Raw genomic sequence first — 25,900 nt, 5'->3', positions numbered from 1 at the left:
CAAGGAGGACAGAGTTCAGACCCCTCCCCGAGTCCAGGGTAACCTTGAAAGTGGAAGGGAAACTCACCCAATTCTTGGTGAATACTGGGGCCCAACACTCAGTCCTTCTCCAAGCTGATAGGCCGGTCTCCAGCCAAAAAAATTAGTGGGTCCAAGAGGCCACTCACTGGGACTAAACAATATTCATGGACTACCCGAAGAATTGTAGACCTGGGCGTGGGCCAGCTATCCCACTCGTTCATCCATGGGTCATCCATGACTGCCCCATCCCTTGTTCAGGAGAGACTTGCTCTCCAAAATGGGGCTTCAGATCCATTTCCTTCCCAAAGGCCCTCAGTTGAGGGAGCCTGCTGAAGAACCTGTCCAGGTCCTTACTATTAGGCTGGAATACAAATACAAATTGTTTGAGACCAATACCCAAAAGATAGAGGATATTACTTGGTGGCTGGAAAATATTCCTCTTGCTTCGGCTAAAATGGCTGAGCTAGGTCATGCATATCTGCAGGCTGGGTATGTGGAACTTAAGACCCAGGCTGATCCTGTTTCAGTGTGCAAGTACCCGATGTTGGGGGAGGCACGAGAAGGAATTAAGCCACACATCACCCGGCTCCTCCAGTTTAGGGTGTTGCTTAGTGCTGTTTGGCCTGCAGCATAGCACTCCTGCCAGTTAAGCCCAGCACTAACGATTATCACCCAATCCAGGACTTAAGAGAGGTAAACTGTGGTAGAGTGGCGGACACCCACCCTACTGTTCCTAATTCCTACACTCTGTTGAGTTTGTCACCTTCCAGAATTTGGTACGTGATTTTAGACTTGAAAGGTGCTTTCTTCTGCCTGACCTTGGCACCCCAAAGTCAAGAATACTTCGCCTTTGAATGGAAAAACCCAGAGGATGGGACCACCAGTCAGCTGACCTGGATGAGAGTCTCCACCGGTTGGGCTCAATTTGGCCACCTTGTTGCCCGATCCTGACCTGGGCGTGAACTACCACAGTATGAGTGTCAAATTGGCAGGAGCCCATGGGTAGAGGAAAGACTTCTCTGACCGCCCCCTGGGGGGGAGCCAAGGCTACTGGTTTACAGACAAGAGCAGTTTTCTTCATGAAGGTCAGAAATGAGTGGATGTTACCATGGTGGAGAGCACAAATGTCATCTGGACCTCTGAACCTCTACCATGTTAGCACAGAAAGTGGGGCTAATTTTCCTTAGAACTTGGTGCTGGCAAGAAAATTAACATCTACACAGATAGCAGGTATGCTTTTGCCACAGCCCATGTTCACGGGGCTCTATTCCAAGAAAGAGGACTGCTCACATCAGAAGGAAACGAAATTAAAAAAAAAAAAAAGCAGGAAATCTTGGATTTCTTAGATGCCCTGATGAAGCCAGCAACTGTGAGTATTATTCATTGCCCAGGATGTCAGAAAGGGACTGAGTGGTGTGGGGCAATAACCAGGCAGATCAGGTGGCTTGAGAAGTGGCTATGCAGGAGCCTGTCCTGGTTATGGGCCTACAAGAGACACCCGCTGGGAAACGGGACTGGACTAAGGGATGGCCTCACTTAGAATATACAGCAGAAGGAAAGGCCCAAATTGCTAGTCACCCCACCACCTATTGCTTAGAAGAGAAAAGGACAGTGGCACACTCAAGAGGGGAAAACTATACTCCCCAAAGATCAAACAAAAGACTCACTTGGCCAAATGCACAAATGGACTCATTTAGGGGATAAGAAGCTCCTCCAAGCAGTCCAGATATATGTAATGGACTTTAGGTTTTTAGCCAAAGAGACAGAATAGTGTAAGGTATGTCAGCAAGTAAATGCTTATGCAGCCAAGAGCAAACAGGGCAAGAGACCTAGGGGAGAACAACCTCGGGTATATTGGGAGGTTGATTTCACAGAAGTTAAGTCAGGAAAATATGGTTACAAATATCTCCTAATGTTGGGGTAGAAATCTCAGCTTGCATCTGAACAAACCACATCAGGCCAACGAGGCTCCACGTGGAGAGGTTTAATGAAAGGACGAGGCAAGGGAGAGGAAGGAGAGAGAGGAGAAGAGTAGAAGAGGGGAGGAGTAGAGGCCAGTCATGAGCATGTGGAGAGAAGTGGGTAGGGGAATGGGGAGAGAAGGGCAAAGGGGCAAGAGAACAAGAGCAAGAGAGTGAGGAGAGGGCAAGCAGACCCTTTTATAATGTCAGGCATTCGGTGGCTGTTGCCAGGTAACTGTGGTGGGGTGGAGCTTAGACAGAATGCTAACACCTAGTGTTTGTAGATACTTTCTCTAGATGGGTTGAGGCTTTCCCCACCAAGCAGGAAACAGCTACTATGGTAGCCAAAAAGATATTAGAAGAAATTTGCCGAGGTTTGGAGTGCCCAAGGTAATTGGACAACGGTCCTGCTTTTGTTTCTAAGTTAAGTCAGTCATTGGTAAAGATATTGGGAACTGATTGGAAACTCCATTGTGCATACTGTCCCCAGAGTTCAGAGCAGGTAGAGAGAATGAACAGAGCCCTAAAATCGACCTTAATTAAATTGACCATGGAGACTGGTGCTGACTGGGTGGTGCTCCTTCTCCTGGCCCTGTTCCAAGCCCGGAGCACTCCCTACTAATTTTAACCTGACCCCTTTCAAGATCCTCTTTGGTTCCCCCAACTCCCTTGGCATCCACTAGAGATATCCCAACTCGATGATAGGAACCTCTTCTTAAGGCTCCAAGCCTTTCAGTCAATACAACACGAGATTTGGCCCAAACTGTCTGCATTATATGCTCCAGGATTGCCAGAGACCCCTCACTGTTCCAGACTGGTGACTGGGATTATGTCCAGAGGCATCGGGCACAGTCACTGGAATCCTGGTGGAAGGGACCCTTCCTGGTACTGTTAACCGCTTATACAGTCCTTAAGGTGGACAGTATTGCATCCCTGGTGCATGCATCCCATGTGAAACCTGCAGATACCCCACTCCCCAGGGAATCATGCTGTTCCCATGTGCCGGTCCATCAAACCTGGTCTGTGGTTTCCACTGGAACTGGAGATGAGGTTGCCTCCCTGACAGCTTCCAAACCCCTCAACACCTGGTGACCTGACCTCACTTTTGACCTGTGCCAGCTGGTGGCAGGACTTGATTGGTGGTACATCCCCACCCATGACGGGAGTGTTGGCAGAAGCAAACTGCCCATATGGGAGAAAGAGGGTTCTGGGTTGTGGAGGGGAGGATAGGATGTACATTCCCTGCACAGAGGTATCACTTGTGGGAGACACACACACACACACACACACACACACACACACACTTACATTTACCCTGGAGATAGAAAGAAACTGGGCAGAAGTTCACCGATGTGGGGGGACAGGGGTCCAGACCAGTTTTATTGCACCGCCTGTGGATGCAAGACTACAGGAGACGCCTATTGGAACCTCCTCCTCTTGGGACCTGATTGGGGTAAAAAGAAATTACCTACCAGGGGGCCCTACCAGGGGGACTGAGGGTATTGAGACACCTTCTGTGCAAACACCACCTGTAACCCAATAATCAGAGTCACTCAGAAAGGCAAAGAACCAATGAGATGGCTAAAGAAGAAAACTTGGGGACTCAGGTTGTACAAACTGTGGTATGATGGCCAAGGTGAGAGAAGGGCTAGCCAAACGGAAGAGAGAGAGCAATCAGGGCTGGCTGGAAGCTTGGTTTAACTTCTCCCCTTAGCTAACCACCCTCATATCCACCTTGTTAAGACCCCTGTTTGTTCTGCTATTGTTGACCTTGGACTCTGCATATTGAACAAGCTTATAGCCTCCATAAAAGAGAGAACAGGTGCAGAGATGGTCCTGTGCCAATAATATGAGACCCTGAGGACAGGACCTGAAGATTATGAGTTAGTCACCAGAGACCCCCTGAGCGTAGCTCCAAGATTGGAGCTTGTACAAGAAAAAGGGGGAATAAAGGACCCTATGGGCCTTTACCAGCCTTATACCCACTGCCTCAGGTCAAGATTAGACCAAGAACTAGCTTCATACCTTGAGTCAAGGCTAGGCCAAATTCCATTCTCCATCCACAGTTCTCAGGAGGAGCAGGGATATTCTTGAAAAACTGCAGAATGTACTGACTGATAGTCACCTGACCCTCTAGTCCCAGATAGAGCTCCAATCCATGTCATATGCTTGCTAGCCAATAGATTCAAAGGTCAATATGCTTAGCCAATAAGTTTAAACTGTAACCTTTCTCATGTAACCTGTACCCCTAAAAAGTATAAAAGCTGCTTGTTATAACCATTCAGGGTCAACTTCTAGTCACTCGCCATGAGGGAGGGGTTGATTGAGGGTTGATCCCAATGGACCTCTTGGTTTGCATCAACCTCCTTGTGTCTCACTTGAGGGATCTCCCTGTAGTTAAGACTCACTTCAAGCCTTATAGTACCTTGTGCTGCAGCTAGAGTTGGTAATGTGTAAGAGTCACTCAGGTGGTACTGGTTTTGAAGGCATGAAGAGGTCATGAAGAGCAACTGAGGCTTGGAATTGTGAAAGGCCATAGAGGGCCATTGGTGAAGGTTCAGCCTCAGTTGCAGTTGACATCCCAGGACTGAAGGGGTCATGCAAAGGATTTGAGGCTTGGCACCATGAAGAGAGCCTATGAGAGGCTACTAGTGAAGCCTAGTTGCAGAAGAAGACCCCAGAGTATTGGAGATGCCAGTGCCATGGGATGATCACCAAGAACACCAGCAGCAGTGACTGGATCAACCTGAGCTTAGAGTGTTAGCAGAGGGCAGAGCTGGAGAAGTGACACAGCCCTTAGTAGAAGCCCAGAAGATCATGTGTGCATCCCAGACGTTGAACAAGAAGTCATAATGTTGAAGTTGTCTTAGAGACCCCCAAGATGTTTGAGATGCCAGAGCCATGGGCTATCTGCTGAGCAAAGCTGCTAATAAGGAGTAGAACCAGCCTAGGAGAAAGAAGTTTGTTGCAGTCAACAAAGATGAAAAAGAGTTGGAGATCTGAAGACTGCTTTGACATCAGCCACAGAGATGCAGAGTTTGGACTTCGCCCAGCTGGTTTCCTGTCTTGCTCTGGGGGTTACAGTTAAGAGGTTGGATGAATCTCAGAAGAGACCTCAAACTTTGGACTTTTAACATTGTTGAGACTGCTATAGACTATGAGGGCTTTGGAAGTTGGACTAACTGTAATTTTTATTATGCTATGTGTATGTATAGCCCCCATAGACGCATGTGTTTAAACAAGCTTTTAGGGGCCAGGGAGTAGAATGTTGATGGTTTGTTATGCTTGGCCCAAGGAGTGACATGATTAGGAAGTATAGTCTTGTTGGAATAAGTGTGTCACCGTGGGTGTGGGCTTTAATACCCTTGTTAGCTGCCTGAAAGTCAATATTTTCCTAGCAGCCTTCAGATGAAGATGAAGACTCTCAGCTCCTCCTGCACCATGCCTGCCCGGATGCTGCCATGCTCCCACCTTGACGATAATGGACTGACCCTCTGAACCTGTAAGCCAGCACCAATTAAAGGTTGTCCTTATAAGAGTTGCCTTGGTCATGGTGTCTGTTCACAGCAGTAAAACCCTAAGACGGAGGACAATACCTCAGCTAGACACTATACATTACCAAATAAAATCTCCAGTATGCAGCATGTGTTACTGGTTTTTGAGTTGTTGGCCAATAGATTCCCATAGAACCCCACCCCAAACATTACAAGTCAGTGGCAGTGCTATTGGCTACCTCCAGAACCCGATTGATGGCAACACCCTGTTGCTGAAGACACCACATACTTGAGTCATAGAACATGAAGAAATCTAACTGGTGCCTATTGGCTAGCATTCACAGTACTGGAAAGTGACGCGCAGGTGACCAGAGGAGAAAAGTTAGCACCAATCGCACCCATCTCTGAGCCCTGCAGGTTATACACTAACAGCCTGCCTGGTGAGATATGGCCCCCTGATGAAATAGTGGCCCAAATGTGTTTTCAAACGGGCTTGAAGGCCTGCTCTATGATATATAACCCACATCTGACTGTCAATGAGGCCATGAGTCTGTGACCAGATAGGTCATGGTTCCTAGGGGAAACCTAGTACTGTTGTTCTGCTAAGTGGACAAAGCCAATAAAGCATCTCTTAATAACTTACTGCGATAATCATAAATCAGTGCATCATTTGACCCTCATCTTCCTTCAGGAGAAGACAATTCACAGAAACTCGCAACTGCTCAATGTACAGAGAAAAGATGTGTAAAGGCTCAGCCTTCCAAGGCTCGGGGATCTGTGAGAAAGAGAAGGCAGAACGAGGTAAGAGTCAGAGGTGTAGATGACTTCAGGGAAACTTTTCCAGACGCGTGAATTACAGAGCTTGTGAGAGTGTGTACAAGACCTGTACAGGCTCAAGCCAGACAGAATCCCAGTGTGGAGGGAGGGGGTGCGGAGTGGGCACGAGACTCTGAGGAACTGTTGGCATCTGATCACTGCTGGGACAGGGATCAGTTTCCTTCAAGGAGCAGCATCTGGGGTATTGACCAGGGCAAGTCCTACCCCATGTCTGCTAACACAAACAGAATTCCTGTTTTGTTCTGTTTTGTTTTTAAGATAGAGAAAGAAATGAAGTCGTGTAGGGAGCTGGGGAAGGATGATCTGGGAGGAACTGGGACGAGATGAGTATGATAGATACAATGTATGACATTCTCAAAGACTAAGTAAAAACATTAATTTTTTTCTGAGACAAGGTCTCATTGTGCAGCTCTGGCTGTCCTGTATTCACTACATAGACCAGGCTAGCCTTGAACTCACAGAGATCTACCTGCCTCTGCCTCTTGACTTGTTAGGAGTAAAGATGTGAGGGCTGGGCCTCTACACCTCACCTAAAACAATGTTTAAAAGAAATAATTATTTTTTAAACGGAGAAAAAAAAACTTGAAAAATAGCTACAAAAAAGATCACAGTCCTAACATGAGATGAAGTAAAATTTAATATTGGAGCAAGTAAGAGTCACAAAGTTCACAAACAAACAAACAAAAAAATACTTCAACTACTATGAGGTGGACGGGTATCTTTTCCAGCACTGCCTGATCCTGGGAACTTGTCTGGAGCATGAGAAAGAAGAAAAGGGACAAAGACAGAAGTACAGAGAAGCTGCTGTTGGTCGGGAGTGGCACTTGCTACTGTGTAACAACCCCAGAATGGAAACCATTTATTTTGTAGACCGCAGGGAGCTGTTAGCTAGTCTGGGTGGTGGTCTCTGTAGGGGAGCAGTCTCAGACTGTAAACATTGGGGGAGGGAAGCTGAGGTTCCTAGATTTTGCACAAGCTTTCAACATCCACATGGACCAGAGGAAGGCTTTGCTAATTCCCATGGCTCTCAGGCATTGGTCCCCATCAATAATACACGTTCACTTGGGACTTTGACCCACACCTTTCACTTTCATTGGCGCTATCCTCTGATCCCCACTGAGGGGTAGCTCTTCCACCAAGACACTCAACTGATTTTTCTTGCTGAAGTGCTTGAGGCTGAGCCCCGGGCGGTGTTGCTTGCATGCTAGGCAGATGATCTACCACTGAGCTACATTCTCAGCTGCTACAATGAAGTCTCCCACCTACGCAGGTTACTCAGATGTCTGCTGTGGCAGTGCATATACCCTTAGCTGTCTTTCTCCTGCTGCCTTCCTGCAGTGTAAAGTGGGACGCACAAATATTTTCTGACCTTATCCAGGCTGTCATATACCTGAACACACGCACTCAGCAAGCAGTGGTTCTCTCTAGGCTCACCACTTCCCAAAGTGCTTCCAGAAGCTCCCACAGAAGCCTTGACCCTCTTCTCTTGCCAGCCATGTCTTTGGAGGAAGGACACCTTCATGGAGATAAGGACCAGTCCAGAAGTAACATTATTTGTACTTCATTCTCCAAACTCCATACTTTTTCTAACGACCTCAGAGTTGCAGTGCACTTTCTGTGTCATCTGTTTGTGACAGCGTCTCATGGGATTCAAGCTGGCCTCACACATACCTAACAGAGAGCAACTTAAAACTCTGGATCCTCTTGCCTCTACCTTCTCAGTGCTTCGATTGAAAGGGTGCACCCTTACCCCTTCCTAAACCTGGTGCTAGGAATAGAGGTTAACAGATTGTAGCGGATTATATATGTGTCCCCTTCCCAGCCCAGCTGTATTTTCATGTTAATTCCTAGAAACTGTGGCAGTTGCCTTATTTGCAAAGAGTTTGCAGAAACAGCTAAGGCATATTTATCTTCAACCTCATCCAGGAGTTGATGAGACATAAAGACATTTTGATTTTTAAATAATCATATTTGACCTTTATTCCACAAACAGCAACATTTTTGAACATTTCTATTTATTTAATTGCTGTTATTGTTGGGACTGGTGTCACACGTCTATGATCATATCATCTGGGAACAGAGGCAGGCGATTCATGAGTTTGAGGGTATATGGAAAGCTATAACACGTTCAAGGCCATCCTGAGCTTCTGAGTAAGCAAATTGAAAATCCGTGGGCTGGTGATATAGCTCAGTGATGAGCGCTTGCCTAGAATGCTCAGGCTCTGGATTCGATACTCAGCATATCAACTTGATCAAAAAAGTACTTTTTTTCATCAAGAGCTCATATAACCCAGAAGTTTGTAGCTACTTTTAAAGATATGAATGATTTAGTTCTATGACTTATTTGAAGATGTTACAAACAGTTCATCTCCTGCTGCTGGAAAAGGGTTCTACTTGGTCACTTAGCTGGGGGCCTTTGGGAAAATGACTTCCCACTCTGAGCCCATTGGTGGCTTCTCCTGCAGGACTATCACTGGCTCTCATCTGCACAGGAACATTTAGGTCCTTGGTACATAGTTCATAGATCTGGGCTCTGCTTCAAGTCTATTGAATCAGATTTTCTAACATCCAGGTTCTTATGATTTTTTTTGTTTGTTTCTTAAGACAGTGTCTCATTTTGTAATCTAGTCTTTCCTTGGACTCACAAAAATCCTCTGGTCTCAGCACCATAAGTGTTGGGATGACAAGCATGAGATACTGTGCCCAGATTCCTTATGCACTCACTTCTTTTTTTTTTTTTTTTTTGAGGTTCATTCAAGTTGCTGTCTGAACGTGAATTTCTTTTCTTTCTTTCTTTCTTTCTTTTTATCTTTATTAACTTGAGTATTTCTTATTTACATGTCAATTGTTATTCCCCTTCCCGGTTTCCGGACCAACATCCCCCTAACTCCTCCCCTTCTATATGAGTGTTCCCCTCCCCATCCTCCCCCCATTACCGCCCTCCCCCCAACAATCACGTTCACTGGGGGTTCAGTCTTGGCAGGACCAAGGGCTTCCCCTTACACTGGTGCCCTTACTAGGCTATTCATTGCTACCCATGAGGTTGGAGCCCAGGGTCAGTCCATGTATAGTCTTTGGGTAGTGGCTTAGTCCCTGGAAGCTCTGGTTGGTTGGCATTGTTGTTCATAAGGGGTCTCGAGCCCCTTCAAGCTCTTCCAGTTCTTTCTCTGATTCCTTCAACGGGGATCCCGTTCTCAGTTCAGTGGTTTGCTGCTGGCATTCGCCTCTGTATTTGCTGTATTCTGGCTGTGTCTCTCAGGAGAGATCTACATCCGGTTCCTGTTGGCCTGCACTTCTTTGCTTCATCCATCTTATCTAATTGGGTGGCTGTATATGAATGGGCCACATGTGGGGCAGGCTCTGAATGGGTGTTCCTTCTGCCTCTGTTCTAAACTTTGCCTCCCTATTCCCTTCCAAGGGTATTCTTGTTCCCCTTTTAAAGAAGGGGAACATTTAAAGAAGGGGAAGCATTCGCATTTTGGTTATTCTTCTTGAGTTTCATGTGTTCTGTGCATCTAAGGTAATTCGAGCATTTGGGCTAATAGCCACATGCACTCACTTCTTAAAGATTTATCTTACCTATGTGTAGGTGTGTTTTTACCTGCATATATTTACACATATTACATGTATGCTTGGTACCCGTGGAGGTCGGAAGAGGGCATCAGATCCCCGGAACTGGAATTATGGGGGCTGTGAGACACCGTGTGGATACTGGGGATCTAACTGAGATTCTGTGAGGCACAAGAGCTCTTAACCTCTGAGCCATCTCTCCAGCTGCCATATGCATTTTAACTGAGTGAGAGATCATGGTAAACACCCAAGTTTGGGAACTCTTGAACTCTAGGGTTCTTCAAATTTCCTTTTTCTGACTTTTGTCCCTTCTGTCACTGTCCTATCTCTGCTGCTAGCTATTGTAACAAAGTAAAACACAAAATAAACAATAAAAAAAACCAAGTTCATGACTTCATCATCCTCACATACCTCCAGCGAGTGCTTTGGTGCTGGTAGGTAGTAAGTGCTCAATAAATACCTGAAACATTAACCAGTGGTGATTAAAGAATCAAGTGTTATATGGACCCCGGTCACCTACAGATAGAGAAATGCAAAGAAAAAAAAACTACTTAAAACCTTCTCTGGATATGCCCTGGCAGTTCTTGCTGCCACGTTACGTATTTCATATATACACAAACCAGCGCCTGCTTAGAGAGCTGTGGGGGAGGGGGCCGGGATTCTCCTGTGGGCTAGATTGTCCCAAGGTGTTTTGCAGAGGTGGTGACAGCTTGTCATTCAGTAGAAGTCAGCTTTCTTCTCGACCTTTCCAGGCCAAGGACCACAAGTACCTGCCTTGGTGATAGGTGTCTTGGGGCCTATGCTGCAACCCTCTAAATCAGCAGGGGCCTCATCAGGTTTCTTGAGGCCCCAGCAGATGGGAGGAGACTTCAGTCTGCAGTGGGAATGAGCCCAGCATGCTGTTCTCTGCCCACCTCTCATGATCCCATGGTCCTTTGCCCTCTCCCCTATGCCCTAACGGCTCCTCCTTGAGCTTGCCAGCTCAAACACTATCTGCTGGCTTTGGCAAGTATCTGCTAAGGATGAAATCAGTCACGGGGGTGGGCAACTTAGACAGGGGGATATAGAGAAGCTTGACATCCAGCCCAGGGTTGTAGCGGATGCGGGGGCTCCGGGAGACAATGGCGTGCTCCATGCTGTTGGTGACATCGCTGATCCTTGGTTCTGCCGTCCGCATCAAGTTAACCAACTTGTCAGTGTCTGTTTGAGACATTGGAGGTGAAAGGAAGATAGAACAAAAGCCTTTGTTATTATTTTTTAAAAATGTGCTTCCCCCGCTGAATTCTATCCATGGTCCCTGACTATCAGAAGTTCAATTCAGCATTTAAAGCAAGTTCCCACACAATTCACAGTATCCCTTGCCTAAGCACCCATTTACAGGATCATTATCGGACCTTATTTTTCTCTCTCTAAACACTAGAATTGTGTCCTGAAATCTCACTGTTCTATTAGATGATCAACAAAAAGATCCTGCCCAATTCTTCTATAATAAGTCACTTGGTAGCTGTCTGACCTGGAGCATAAGCTTTGGTTATTTGTAATAATGTGGACCCTAGGGAATAGCAGAGATGATTGTCATCCTTCTGTCTCTGAGAGAAAGACTTAAAGGAAGGGTTATTTTGACTCAGTCCTGCTGCTCTGGACCTGCCATGAAGTCAAACATCAGGGGATATCGTGAAAAGTGCTCTCCTCATGGTGTCCAAGAAGGAGCAAGAGATGGAAAAGAGGTGGAGAAGGAAGGAAGGAGGGATGGAGGGAATAGGGACAAGGGCATAATACAAAAATTCGTGTTCTTAAGGACACACACACTATTTCAATTAGAGCCCAGATAAAGTCTGCATTATCTTCCACACGTGGGAGAAGTATGAAACATAAGTAGATTAATCCTTTGTTCGTTTGGTTTGGTTTTGAAGACAAAGTCTCACTCTGTATCCTGAGCTGGCCTGGAACTCACTATATAGCACAGACTGACCTCAAAACTCATGGCAATCCTCCTGCCTGAGTCTTTCAAATACTGGAGTTACAAGTGGGAGCTTTCACACCTGTCTCCCCTAATCTTTCTTGGCCTCTGTGTGTGTGTGTGTGTGTGTGTGTGTGTGTACATGTGGTCTGGGGATTGAGCACAGAGTTCCAGAAACACTAGGCAAGTACTCTACCACTGAACTATAGCCCACTGGCTACACACATTACACACATATACACATACATACATATACACACATGTACACACACAAACACATACACACATATACATAATATACACACACATACATATATGCACACATAAACACACATATACACACACACATACATGCACATATACACATACAAACACATATTGATAACATCAGAACCCTTGGATTCAATGGCTCCCCAGAAGGCCTCACTTCTGAATATTGTTGTCCTGGGGACCCAGCCTGTAACAAGTGAGCTTTCAGAAGACATTTCCAACTCAAACCATAACAGTGATTAATAGCAGAGTAGATGATATAGAATGAAAGAGGTGCATAGTCTCTCTCTCCCTCTCTCTCTCTCTCTCTCTCTCTCTCACACACACACACACACACACACACACACACAAATACACACACAAATACATACACATATACAGATACACACAAATACACACACATATACACACACATACACACATAACACATACGTATGCACACATACACACATACGAACACTATATACATATACACATACATACATATACACACATGCACACACACAAACATATGCACACACACAAACACATGCACACACACAAACATACATATACACAATATACACACACATATACAGATACAAACACATACACACACACACACACAAATTGAAACTAAGTGAAACGATTGGCTAGTGGGATGCCTAGTTACTGCTGTTAATTTTTCTTCTGTGAGCTCTGTTGTCTACAGAAACATCTGGGGGAAAAGTATTAAAATTAGTGCTTCTACACACAGGTGTGGAGATGCAGATGGGGGCTGAATAGTTCAAGCCTGTCAATGCTCATGAGGTAAACAGCAGGCACCTCAGGCACCTCGCCATGCCCCTCCTCCTGGACTCTGGGACAGAGATAGGTGTGTAGAATGGGCGTGGGGTGGGATTCAAACTTCAGCAAGAGTAAGGACTCCAGAGAAAGAGGCCTTGAGGGCCAGACTTCCCAACAAGGTATTAAATCTGGGAAACAGTAGCAAAGCTGTCCTGACTTTGGCCTGCTCTAGGCAAGTAAATCATCTATTAACTCAGGGCCAGGGGGGCTGGAGAGGTGGCTCAGTGGTTAAGAGCACTGACTGCTCTTCCAGAGGTCCTGAGTTCAATTCCCAGAAATCACATGGTGGCTCACAACCATCTGTAATGGGATCTGATGCTGTCTTCTGGTGTGTCTGAAGACAGTGACAGTACAGTATACTCACATACATAAAATAAATAAATAAATCTTAAAAAACCAAAACCCTCCGGGCCAGGATGTTTCCAGGATGCTTGGAGATAGTTAGTGGACCTGGACGATGGCACTCAAGAGTCCTTAGCCAGCTTGTAAGGAGCTGCCTGAGGAGGAGGAAACTGCAGAAAACTCTAGCTACATGTTGCCGCCCGCACCCCTCAAAGAGACACGCTCACTCTCACAAGGCTTTTAGTGATGCTACTTTGGGACACCACCAGTGAGGCCTGAGCAGAAGGGTGACTGTGAAGAGGTACTCGGTTTCTGCACACTCCCTCCCTCAGGGACGTAGAGCCCATGCAGGTCAAGGGAAGATGGGAGCTGGGCCTCAGAAGGTAGCAAAGGTCCTCAGGAAGACATGGAAGGAGGAGCCCAGATACAGAGGTGGTTCTCACACAATTTTTCATGGAATGGAAAGACAGACAGATTCCCGCCCAGCACTCTGCTCTCCAAGATGGTGACAGAGAGCGTAGGATTTGGATTTGGGTCCTTGAGAAAGAGTTTTTATCATTGAGACACAGCTCTCTAGAAAGTATCTGCACCCGGCTTTTTCACTTTGGCCCTAATGCTCAACTTTCTGCTCTCTTTTCCTGTGCTTCGTATACATACATATTCCCTAAGAAGGAACTTAAAGGGGAATTTTTGATGGCTTACCAGCAGGGTGAGGATGAGACAAGAAGTCCCTCTTCAGATCTTCCTTAACCCATTTGGCTGCAGTTTACCCTGGGATCCATCAGAGCAAGGACATTGTCCTCTGCTTGCTGTCCTGTTCTAGGACTATGTGCCGCTTTAATATGGTTCTGCCCCAGATATGGCTAAAAGTAACACCAAGAAATCGGGAGCCTGCCTCAGGAAAATGCATCACTGAGATGCTCACACTCCTGGGCAGTTTCAGACCTACCACAGATTGACTGACAGACTGACATACACTGCTATAGTTTGGATCTTAGGTATCCCCCAAAAGACCTATTCATTAAAGGCTTGGGCCCCAGCTTGGTGTTATTAGGCAATCTTAGATCTTTAGATTAAGGTAAGTGAGGTAAAAGGTCTTTAGATCTCTAGGAGCCTTCCGAGGGGATGCTGGTGAGGCCCCAGACCCTTCTTTCTCTCTTTTGCCTCCCAGCCAGGAGATGAAAAGTTTTGCTCAGCTGCGAGCAATTGATACACTGGATCGCTGCAGGTTCAACGCAACTATAAGGTCAACTGATCCTAGACTGAAAGTCCTCAACAGTGCAGGGCAAGTAAATCTTTTCTCTTTCTGTTGATCATCTCAGTGATTTGTCCCAGGAGCAGAAAGCCGACACCTCAAACATCTTTGAATATTATACTTTACAAACGCGTCCCTTTGGATTTGGGATCATTTCTGTTTATTTTTGAGACAAAGTTTCACTTTGTAGCCCAAGGTGGCCTCAAATTCACCATGTAGTTCAGAGCGGTCTGTTTCTTTAGCCTTCTGAGTGCTGGGAATGGAGGTTTGTACCACCATGCACCTTTGAATATCCTATTGTTTTTGGTTTGTTTCTTTTTTGTTTGCTTGTTTGTTTGTTTGTTTTGGTTTTTTTTTTTTTTTGTTTGTTTGTTTGTTTGTTTTTTGAGAGGGTTTCTTTGTGTAGCCTGCCTGTCCTAAAACTCACACTGTAGAGATCAGGCTGGCTTCAAACTCACAGAGATCAGCCTGCCTCTGCCTCCCTGAGCGCAGGGATTAAAGGTGTACTCCACTACCACCTGGCTGAATAATCATTCTTTAAAGTACTCTCTTTGTAAGAAAAAAAAATTATAGCGTGTAGGTACATTATAGTGCCAGCATAATGGTAGAAAGAAGGCCATATTCAATCTACACTTGATCTTAGCCAAAAGGCCGAGAAGCGATGGCCATATTCAATCTAAAGGAAGAGAATGACCATAACCACACGGTTTGAATTTACATTGTTCTTACAGGGACCCAGTGTTTCTACAAATCTGTGTGTCTCTGTGTCTGTGTGTCTGTGTGTGTATGTCTGTGTGTTTGTGTGTCTCTCTGTGTGTATACGTGTATGTCTGTGTGTGTCTCTCTCTGTGTGTGTATGTGTATGTCTTGTGTATGTATGTGTGTATGTCTGTGTGTTTGTGTGTCTCTCTGTGTGTGTATGTATGTGTGTGTCTGTGTCTCTCTCTGTGTGTATGTGTATGTCTTGTGTATGTATGTGTGTGTGTCTGTGTGTGCGAACTGAATTCTCACTGTAACTCATTACAAATGAAAAAACTGAGAGGTTAACTACCTTTCCAGCAGACAGTTGAACCTGGAGAGCTTATATCTGACCTAAACAGCACCAACAATGCCTCAGCCACAGGGACCCAAGCTGCTGACATCTGGAGGGTGTGGAATAGGGCAGGACCCATGGCTGCTTCCCTCAGGAACATGCATAGGGCCAGCTCTGCCTCCCTTGGCAGGCAGCCAGACGACTCACGTCAGCAAACCGTGTCACAGCATGTGTCTACCATCAAGAGTTACCCTCACAAAGGAGGAGGCTGCCAGGCTGAAGGCCCTGGGAGCTGCAACAAGGAGATACTGCAGAAGGAATTCTCATGGCACCTCCCCCTTTTGAAACCTCCGATTCAGTATACTCCAAGGGGATGTGGGGCCCTCTGATCCTCAGAATGGCTTTCTCCCTTCTACTAGGATATGCCCACCACTGGCAATTCCTCCTCCACTGCCCCTTCACATACTCACTCACGTGCCCCAGTGGTTCATGTGCCTGCTGAGATTGCCTTCTGCCACCTTCCGAACTCCAAAGGTCACAGTCACCTGCTTACTTGGTGAGAGATTGGGAGCCATCTAGGCTCAGCTCCACATGCTTGTCACCTGTCACCCTCTTTAGCAAGCTATTCTTACACAGCAGCTCTCACAGCATCTTGAGGGAGAGGCATGTGGAGGCCTGCCTGCGGTGGGTGACATGCCCAGTGGTTTCCTCAAGTCTTTTTTTTTTTTTTTTTTTTTTTTTTTTTTTGAGGCAGTTTCTCACTGGACCTAGAGCTTACTGACTGCCAGCAGACCCTATGACTCCTCCTTCTCTGCTTTTTATGTGAGTGTTAGGGATACAAACTGGGGTCCTCAGTAAGCATCTTACTGACTGGGATATCTTCTCAGCCCCACAGGCTCTGTGTACAGATGAAAGACTGAGGCATAAGATGACCAGTGGAGTGGAGCCTGGTGGTATACTCCTGTGATGACAGCATTTGGGAAGCAGAGGTAGAAAGGTCCAGAGTTCAAGGTTATCCTGAGCTACATAGGAGGTTTTAAGACAGCCTGGAAGCAGGCAGTCTGGCTTCAGCATCCGTGCTCTTTGTTGCTTTGCTAATTCTCTTCTCAGAGCTAGGTCTATCTGTACCTGATGTTTGGAGGACAAGTGTGGGAGCACGCAGCATCCCTCTACACACCCTCCCTGTCCCCACACTGTGGCTCTGCTACATGGGCTCTAATCTCAAGCTCTGGCTTTGCTACTATGTCTGTATGCTCTCTGGAGCTGCACCTCATCCATCATCCGTGAACTTGAAATCCAGCCAGTGACCCCAAACCTCTAGATCTTCCTCAGAGAGCCCACTTCTGCCTGGAGACTCACAGGTTTGGAAATACTCCTCTCCGTAGCTATCTCGGGTCTCCTGTGGCAGCCGATCCCACAGCTTTTTCATGCGTGATTGCAGAGCTTCTTGGCCCAGAATGGATGTCTTGTAGTTTCCTGGCTCGATGATGCTGACCTTCACCCCGAAGAAATGAAGCTCTCGCCTGTGAGATTAAGAGTTGCACTTGGTTTAGCCTCATAATGATAAGCATCAGGGACACATTTGGAAGGACCTGTCTCTCTGGGAACCTGAAAGTGTTCATCCTACCACAGAGCTAATTTCAACATTGCTTTCATACAAGAGCCTTCCTTAGGGCTCCAGTCCTTCCCCCAACTGATCAGTAGTCTGTGGCAGTTTGCATTAGGCCAAGCCAACAGGAAGCCAGTGAAGAATCTAGGCCAAGGCCTTGCCTCCTCCAGGCCTCTTCCCACTCAGCCCTACAGCACCCACGTGACAAAAGGAATAGGGTCTGTAAAAGGCCTGCATCTCTCTTCCGATGCACCTCTGCTCCAGGTCTCTCTCTGTTTGGGATGTCAGTCAGTCAGTCAATCTTTCCTCTCTCCCCTCCCCCTCTCTCTTTCCCTCCCTCCCTCCTTCTCTCCTCTCCTCTCTCTCACCTTCCCTCTCCCTCCTCTCTTTCTCCCTCTCTCTTCCTCCTCCCCTTCTTCTCTCTCCCTCCTTCTCTCCTTCCCTCTCCCCCTCTCCTTCCCTCCCTCTCTCCCTCTCTCTTCCTCTCTTTGCCTTTCTCTCTCCTTCCCTCCTTCTCTCTCCCTCCTCTCTTTTCTTCTCCCTCCCCACTCCTCTCTCTCCCTTACAGACCTATCAGGGTTTCCCTCACTCTGGGTCCACCCAAGGGTCTTCTATCCTCACCCCACACAGTTTCCTCCTCACTTCTCTCTTGGTCCTTGGAGAAGGCACCAGCTGCTATTTGAGCTTCTCCCCCACCCCCACCCCCCCCCCCCCCTGAACTACACTGCCCCACATTGTCACTCTCGGGCCTCCATTACTGTGGCAAAGCCCCAAGATCCCCACCTGGATTGGTACCAGGACCCCGTCACCTGATGCTATCAGAGAAGGCTTCCACGCCAAACTTGGAGACACAGTAACCACCACCGATGACAGCCACGCGGCCACCAGAGCTGGACATGTTGACCACCCTGCCCCGGGCTTTCTTGATCATCGGCAGCATGTTCAATGTGACATCAATCAACCCCACCAGGTTTATGTTGATCACTTTCACAAAGTCTTCCTTGGTCAACCATTCGTTGGGACCACTGGGCAGGCCCACTCCAGCATTGTTCACCAGGGCCCAGAGGCCTAGGGTAGGAGAGATAGGTAGACAGAATCACACGGGAATCAGCAAAACCTCTGAGGAAGTTCCAGGGGCCACCACCCAACGGCTCAGTGCCTAAGGATGGCAGAGCAGGTGAACAGCACACGAGGACAGTGAGCAGATGCGCTCAAGGGTGCTGTGGCTTAGAACAGCCATGGGAGCTGGCAAACAGCAGGTCAGAGGGTTCCTGATTCTTATGGTCTGTCAACTAGACCAGCCTCTGTAGCAGCTGCAACCCTCGCTGTGCATGGGACACGGAGTAAGAGACACAACACTTTCATGCACATGGGTTAATGCTTGAATTCTCTCACCACGCATTCTTTTGTCAATTCTTCTAAGTAGAAAAAAAGTTCCACTTCACTATTACCAAATCAGTCCATCTGTGCATCCATCTAGCAAACTCCATTCATTCATTCCTTCATTCATTCATTCATGTGTCTGCTCTGGGCCAGTTAACAAGCAAAGGAGACATCGAATGACTAAGCCAAGCTCTTACACCTCCAGGAGCTCAGACATCAGAAAGAGAAGTGTGGTAAGAATATTTATAGATAAATGCAAAGGCGTATTTAATAACTATTTGTGGAAATTGTTATCTCTTTAAGTTAGGTAGATAGGACTGGGTAAAAACAGTATGGATACCTAGCTCTTGCAGAGTCTCAGGGTTGAAGAACTTCAGGTTCTAGGTCTGGTTCTAGGTCCAGCCTTGGATAGATCCCTTCTTGCCCTTGGCCTCGGGTCCCTCATCAAACAACGCTAGCACAGTTATTCCCCCAGTCTTGCTAGGGGAAGGGGCTGTCGGAGAAGGCTCCTTCGCTTCTGTGTATTTAACTTCTGAGAGAAATCCCACCAGAAGAGATTCTGGTAAAGACAATGGAAGCTTCTTCCTTCCTCAGGGATCCCATGAGCACATCCCCCTGATCCTTCCATTCCTTCCCTGGTGCAGTCCCATTGATTAGCACAGACCCTCTTGCTGCTACTCTCTCCTACGGGCAGATCAGGATGCATGCTTCGAGTCTGACCCATCTTTCCCCTAGCTCTGGGGTCCCCACTTCAGCCACACCTCTCCCCATCTTAGCCCTTCTTCAAATTAGAGAGACTACAGGGAGATCACAGGCTGTCAGGACTTAGAACCTTCCCAGCTGAGGGAACTCTCTTGCCTTACAGAAGAGGAAATGAGCCTCCTGGGACTCAGACTCCAACCCTCAGTGATCTGTGCTCCAGAGAGGGCCGTGGACCACTGGTGCCTCCGACAGTGAGTTGAGGAAATGGGATCTATTATCTTTGTTTCCATATAAAGAATAACTAGATGATAGTTGGCGCTCTATGGCTGTCTGTGCTTACAAGAGCCTCTCTATCCTCCTGCCTCGGTTTCTCTGCTCTGAGATGCAGGTGTGCATCACCTCACACAGTCCCTCGTGCTTCTTACACAGAAGACGTTGCCGGGTGGCACACAAAGAATAACGGTCCTCCAAAGATGTCGCCTTCCCAGAACCTGGGAATTGTTAGGCTGCTTGGGAAAGAGCTATAGGGGGAAGGCAGTTAATCAACTGAACTTGAGCTAGGAGACATTATCTCAAGTTCGCTGGGTAAGCCCACATAGCCACAAGACACATAAGCGAGAGAAGAATGCAGGAGCCAAAGAACAGGAGAAATGGGATACCTTCATGAGGACATGGCCCAGGCCGGAGAGATGGCTCAGTGGTTAAGAGCACTGACTGCTCTTCCAGAGGTCCTGAGTTCAAATCCCAGCAACCACATGGTGGCCTGAACACAGCTACAGTGTACTCACATATATAAATTAAATAAATCTTTTTAAAAAAAGAAAAATAAAAGGACACAGCCCAAGCTTACTGGAAGAAGAAATGACCCACGAGCTAAGGAATGATAGTGTGCTTCTCCAGCACACTCTCGGAGGCATCAGCGGTGTGTGGCCCTCTCCAGAGCACAGACCACCGATGTGTTAGAATCTGAGGCTTCTCTGTTGGGATGTAGGTAACCTCTGAAGGTGGGAAACCTGGACGTGAGCTCTGCCCTAGAGTCCCCCAAATGAACAAAGTTCTGCTGGGACCTTGAGTATCAAGAAGCATTTCGGATTTATTTCCTCAGGAATTATGAAGTAATAAATGTGTGCTGTTAAACCTATTCATTTGCATGAATTTGTTGCAGGAGCAACAGGAGACGATACACCCAATGAGTAAGGAACACCAAAGGCCGGAGGAGGCTGCTTTCAGGAAACAGGCTGGGACAGCGTGGTGCAAGAGGCTCACCCCTGATGAATTATTCATTAACTAACTCTTCAGAAACCAGCTGCTGAGCACCTTCATAGGTGCTAGGCTTCATCCTCCGCACTCAGGACATGGGGTGAGTAAAAAAGACACAAAGCCCGCTCTCAGAAGGCTACCCCAGCAGAGAACACATGATAGAGAGAGGGCCAGCAAGAGAACTCAGCAGAAAGTCCTGCAGCAGAAGTCTGAAGATCCCCGTTCCATCCCCAGGGCACACACAGTGGAAAGAGAGAAATGACTTCCACACACACATCTTTCCTACTTTCCTTTCTTTTTCCAGATCCCCAGAACCAGTGCTGTCTTCTGACCTCCTCATGCATCACACACACACACACACACACACACACACACACACACACACCCCAATCATTAAACAACAACAATATACTTTTTTAAAAAAATTAAAATGTATCATGTACTACACAGGGCTAAAAAGAAAATCAGCAAAGATCTAAAGTTGTTGGCCTGACCTGGGCAAAGGTCTAGCCTCGACCTGCAGGAGCCGGTACTTCTCCCAGTTTCTGTACTCGTAAGTGAGCATCTTGTGTCCACACCCTGCATGCTACAGGCTCACCAGGCAAGTCCCCACATATTCTTGGGACAGCCCCCAGCATAGGTTCATTTCCCTGTGGGAGCAAGCCCCCACCTCCCAAGGCAGCAATATCTATGGCGATGTACAGAAGAGACCGGCCTGTCTCAGCCATAGAATTCCACCTTTTGCCCCTTTATGATTGTCCCTAGCCTGAGCCTGCCAAGAAACATGGAGCCAACATGTGGGACTCCTGGTCTCTAAACCACTTTAGAGGTTTGGACATTCAGAACTTTCTAGCTGCTGCCTGGGGGGGGGGTGTGGAATTTCCTCAGGGTGTTTCTTCCTCACTTCAGCTGGCCAAACCATGATTCTACAGGACCAGAATCTCCCAGCCCCCATTTGGACATCAGGGTCAGAGAGAAAGAGAGAGAGAAACAGAGACAGACAGAGACAGAGATGAGACACACACGCACACACACACACACACACACACACACACACAGAGAGAGAGAGAGAGAGAGAGAGAGAGAATGTTGAAAAATGCAGTTCACCCCACCTTGCTCGCCCACTTGGTCCCTCACCCACTGGGCTGCTGCCTTGACGCTCTCCGACTTGGTGACATCTAGGAGGAAGATCTGTAGCTGGTAGGAGGTGTCCTGCAGGAGTTTCTGAGCCCCCTCCTCCGTGAGGCAGGCAGCAAGCACTTTCATGCCCCTATCAACCAGCTGTCTGGCCAACAGGTTCCCAAAGCCAGAGTCACAGCCAGTGATGAAGACATACTTCTCAGAGAGGTTTTTCACCAGATTGCAATTTTTAAACCAACGGTACATAAAAGCAAAGTCTGTGAGGGCGGCCATTGGAGCTGATGTCCGAGGACGGACCCAGGAGGCAGTAGGATAGGCTGATGCTCAGAGCACAGCAGGCAGCCTTCGGGAAGCCACAGGAAAGGGGAGCTTCTGAGACTTGCAACAGATATGGGCATCTGGGCGAGCCGCTCTGTAATTTTATAGGTGGCTGCATTACCACAACAATTAGCTCAGATGCAAGAAATTCAAGTCCAACCTGCAGTGTGTCACTCTGACAAAGCCACTGCCCTGGCCTCTCCATCTCTCCTCTCCACCTTTCAGGGCGGGATCCAAAAATGGGGAGATTCATAGTCGGGGGAACTCAAGTGCATTCTGGGAAGGGGCACAAGAGACAAAGAAGGATTCCGCTCTGATCCAAGCTCTCTTAAGAAAACCCCACCCCAGTTTTACCTCCTGCCTAGGGATCAAAACCGTCTGCCATGCATTCAGGCAAGTCAACAGGTTTAATTTGTATTATCTGAAGAAAAAAGGAGAGAGAGACAAAATCATTAATACGAAGCAAACAAAAGCTGAATTGCAAGTTCCGAGTTCCAGTAGGAATGAACACTAGCTCGTCAGCCCTTAGAGATCTTTAATTAATTTAGTTTGGCTTAGATGCTGACACAATCTCCTAACAGCCCTGGCTGAACTTACCAAATTGACTTAAAACGGGTGGCAATCCTGCCTCTGCCTGGTGCTGGGATTTCAGGCAGGGGCCACAATGGCCGAGTTCTCTGGAGATGGTGAGTCTCCGTCATGAGAGGTGATAAAAAACACAGGGTTTTCCCGGGCTGGGTGTGACTCCACTGCCCTGACTCCCGAGTCTCTCTCGGAGAGGCTGGAGATACGAGTTTCAGCTTCTAAAAAGTAGAGAGGCTCCAACAGCTGGGTGTGGTTCCACGAATTTGTTTCAGCGCTTGGGAGGTAGAAACAGTAGGCTCTGGAGTTCAAAGGTCATCCTTAGCTACCTAGCTAGCCAGAGGCCAAAAAACTGGACTATATGAGATCCTGTCTCAAACAAACAAAACGCCCCAAACCAACCAGAACGTTGGGGGATGGAAGGCGAGTGATAGTCAAGTTACCAGCAAGGAACCTCCACCGGCGGAAACCAGCCCAGGATTCCACAAATCCTACTAGCTGGTGACCTGGTCATTGTAAAAGCCCAGTACTGAGGGCTCACGGGCTCCCCGAGGAAAGGGCTCTCGGGGAAAGATCTTCTCCTTCTATCCCAAGGACCAGGCACGTTTTAGGAAGTTCGAGCTGGAGAGCCTAAAAGGCAGGGAAGGTGGCAGAACGAGGGAGGGACTAACGCACCACGTGATGCTGTGGGTAGCTGGATATGCAAGAGAGAGGGAGCAGAAGTTGAAACGAAGAGAACGTATGGGGCCAAGGACAGACGGAACAGCAGATGATGGTCAGAGAAGTCAGGAGCTAAAGACACAGCATCGAGGGAAGTTAGGGGATGGATATCTCTGACCTGAGGTTCTCTGAGACTGCCGGGCTGCCAGACGGGATGAGGTTGGGCAATGAACTCACTGGAACCGTGAGAAGAGCTTGGGCAGAGTTCTGGGTCCAAGGGAGATAATTGGTAGGGAGAGTGAGGCCAAGATTTGAAAATTATCAGGGGCAGCACTTCCAGAGAGAGATTACAGAGAGTGAGTGGAGAGCTCGCAGAAAGTCAGGCGGGGATGCTGCTGAAGCAAAGGAAAGAAGGAAATCAGCTGGGTGTGTGAGCCTTGAGGGGCCACGCCCAGCATTGGGTACATTGCAGGGACCTGGTAATGCTGCGAGGTTCGACATCCACGGCCATCAGGATGAGAAAGGTCACTGGCTGACCTCGTCCTCGTTTAGAGGGTCTGATACAGAAATCTGAAGCAAAAGTTCCCCTAAAGAGGGGGAGCAATGGGTGTGTCTTTGTGCCCTACTCTTTACCAGTGGAGGCAGGTAAAGAGAGTATCACATCAACTGTTAATCCCTCCCCCTGGGTGAGAATAACCAGTAGAATTTTTTGAGACAGATTTGAAGCACACTTTATTAAATACTGGCCAGGACTATGACGATGCCTAGGTTGACACCTGTGGTTCCCAAAGAATGACTATGTATTACCTTAGCTGCTTTTAAAAGCAAAATCCAGCAGGTTATAGACTTCCCACCTTGTCCAAATGGGGGCAAGCACCCACCCCGACATAGCACCGCACACACACACACACCCTATGTGGGAGCTGTGCAGCTGGGGCAACCGACCTTGTTTACAGAAGTGAAAACACATGGCTTGTTGTCTATCCTGGACAGCAGACCCCCACACTCCAGGGAGTTCTCTGTTCTTGGGCAAGAGAGGCTTACAGGTTAGAGGCACTTCTGTTCAGCAGATCTCTTAGGCACAGTAATTTAAACTTAAAACATAACTTTAGTCCTCACACAAGGCTGGGTCATTCTGTACCAATGGTATGGGGTTCATCAACCCATCTCTGAAGGGCAGACCCAAGGCGCATAGGTGATGGAGATGGGTAGTGGTGGGTGACAAACCTACGTGCTTCATACTTTCCTTGAGGCCATGGCATGTCCTGTACAGGTTTCTGTTGACCCCCTGGGTAAGTCAGTGATCAAGGACATCATGCCTGGGACAAAGCAATGCTCCTTAAGGGCTGATCCGGCTGCGGGGCAGCAGGCATTCAGTTCTTGGGGGACACAGGTACGTTTGAGGCATCTGGCCCCAGAAGAGAGTAATTCAGAAATGACCTGGAGTAGGCCTACCCTGGATCCAGTCACCTTCTAGGCCCCTCTACTGACTCTTGCCCAGGCGGTGGCTGCCTGGACTCAATAAAATTGTAGGCTGAGAACCATAGGGCCGTATACAATGTTAAGAGTGGTTCCCACTTTCAAACGCCAGCTCTGCTCACCTAGCTGGCCCGTGAGGCCTGAGAATTCAGGCAGCCATGTGCTTTCTCAAGCTCACTCAGTGTCCACAGGAGTCTTCCAAAGTAAAATGGTCTCGTTTCCACCCTTTGAGAGGGTAAGGACTGGCCACACTGAAATGTACCCTAAGGAGGTAGGAGGGAGACAGAACTAGATAAACTGAATCCAGTTCCTCTTCCCCTGCTCATGCCCCATCTCAAAAAGCAAAATACTCTGGGGCAGGTGAAGGATGGGTCCTCAGAGCCTTGAATGGTGGCTTACTATGCACATGTATATACAATTCCTCATCTGAAAACCATAGTTTGTATTCCTTGTGCTCCCTGGGATCAAGATTAATATCTCAGGAAAACCCTGGGGCAGATATGGAGAGGTGGAGCCCTCTTACCTCTCCATTCCCTACCCACACATTAACTATCACAGCAACCCACCAGAGTGGATACAAGAGAATGTCTTAAAATGTTTTAATTAGACCAGTAAAATAAAATTTAAAAGAAATCAGAGGTAGGTCTTGGACAAAATAGTGGTCCTAATTGGGATGTGCCTGGACATTTTCAAGAAGTGATCATGGCCATGTGGTACCTGAGAGGCCTAAACATCCACATTTGAGGACACAAGCAGAGCCGGAAGGAGGGACCGAGGTAATGATGAAGATGACAGTGGGGGCACAGAACTCTGGATAGAAATCTCTTCCTCTTCCCGCTGTGTTCGGATCAGTCATAAATGCCAGAGACATCTCCCCAGAGATCCCCTGGCTTCCAGGCTGACCCTGTCCCTGGCATCCTGGAAGGTCCCCATGTGGCCCACTGGGCTGGTTTTGTCCTTTTTGGAGAAGCCAGGCTCCATTACAGCCAACACTAATGTACTCCAAAGGGAGGCGCTATAGAGAATTCAGAAGAAGAAACAAAATCCAATCCACACGTAAGGCAGGACCTGGGTCAATGAGAAAGCAAACCCAGGGAACCAGGAAGTACGGCCCCTGGGGTTGAAAACCACAGTGATGCCATTTGGAGGAGCGTTTGAATATTGCTGCAAAGATTTGGCATATTCTTGACTGTGCTCTG

At 47.6% G+C, this 25,900-nt stretch overlaps 1 protein-coding gene across 1 annotated transcript; it reads right to left on the bottom strand.

The window, feature by feature from the left end:
• Window positions 1-10,264: 10,264 nt before the first annotated feature.
• On the bottom strand, window positions 10,265-21,935 carry Sdr9c7 (short chain dehydrogenase/reductase family 9C member 7). The gene is made up of 4 exons (XM_032914181.1): window positions 21,635-21,935; window positions 17,987-18,245; window positions 16,928-17,091; window positions 10,265-11,083 (listed from the first exon to the last, which is right to left on the bottom strand). The coding sequence occupies exons 1-4, from the start codon at window positions 21,933-21,935 to the stop codon at window positions 10,866-10,868; spliced, it is 942 nt and encodes a 313-aa protein (XP_032770072.1). The 3' UTR covers window positions 10,265-10,865.
• Window positions 21,936-25,900: the final 3,965 nt, after the last annotated feature.

Source organism: Rattus rattus, chromosome 1 (assembly GCF_011064425.1).
Source record: "Rattus rattus isolate New Zealand chromosome 1, Rrattus_CSIRO_v1, whole genome shotgun sequence".
In the NCBI taxonomy this organism is placed as follows: Eukaryota; Metazoa; Chordata; class Mammalia; order Rodentia; family Muridae; genus Rattus; species Rattus rattus.
The sequence above is the reverse complement of the archived record's forward strand: the minus strand, read 5'-3'. Positions and strand labels throughout refer to the sequence as shown.

Coding starts and splice junctions, on each gene's coding strand:
- Sdr9c7 (XM_032914181.1), bottom strand. CDS start 21,935: ATGGCCGCCCTCACAGACTTTGCTTTTATGTACCGTTGGTTTAAAAAT. Junction 18,246..21,634: donor GGACCAAGTGGGCGAGCAAG/GTGGGGTGAACT, acceptor CTCCTACCCTAG/GCCTCTGGGCCCTGGTGAAC. Junction 17,092..17,986: donor GCCTTCTCTGATAGCATCAG/GTGACGGGGTCC, acceptor TTAATCTCACAG/GCGAGAGCTTCATTTCTTCG.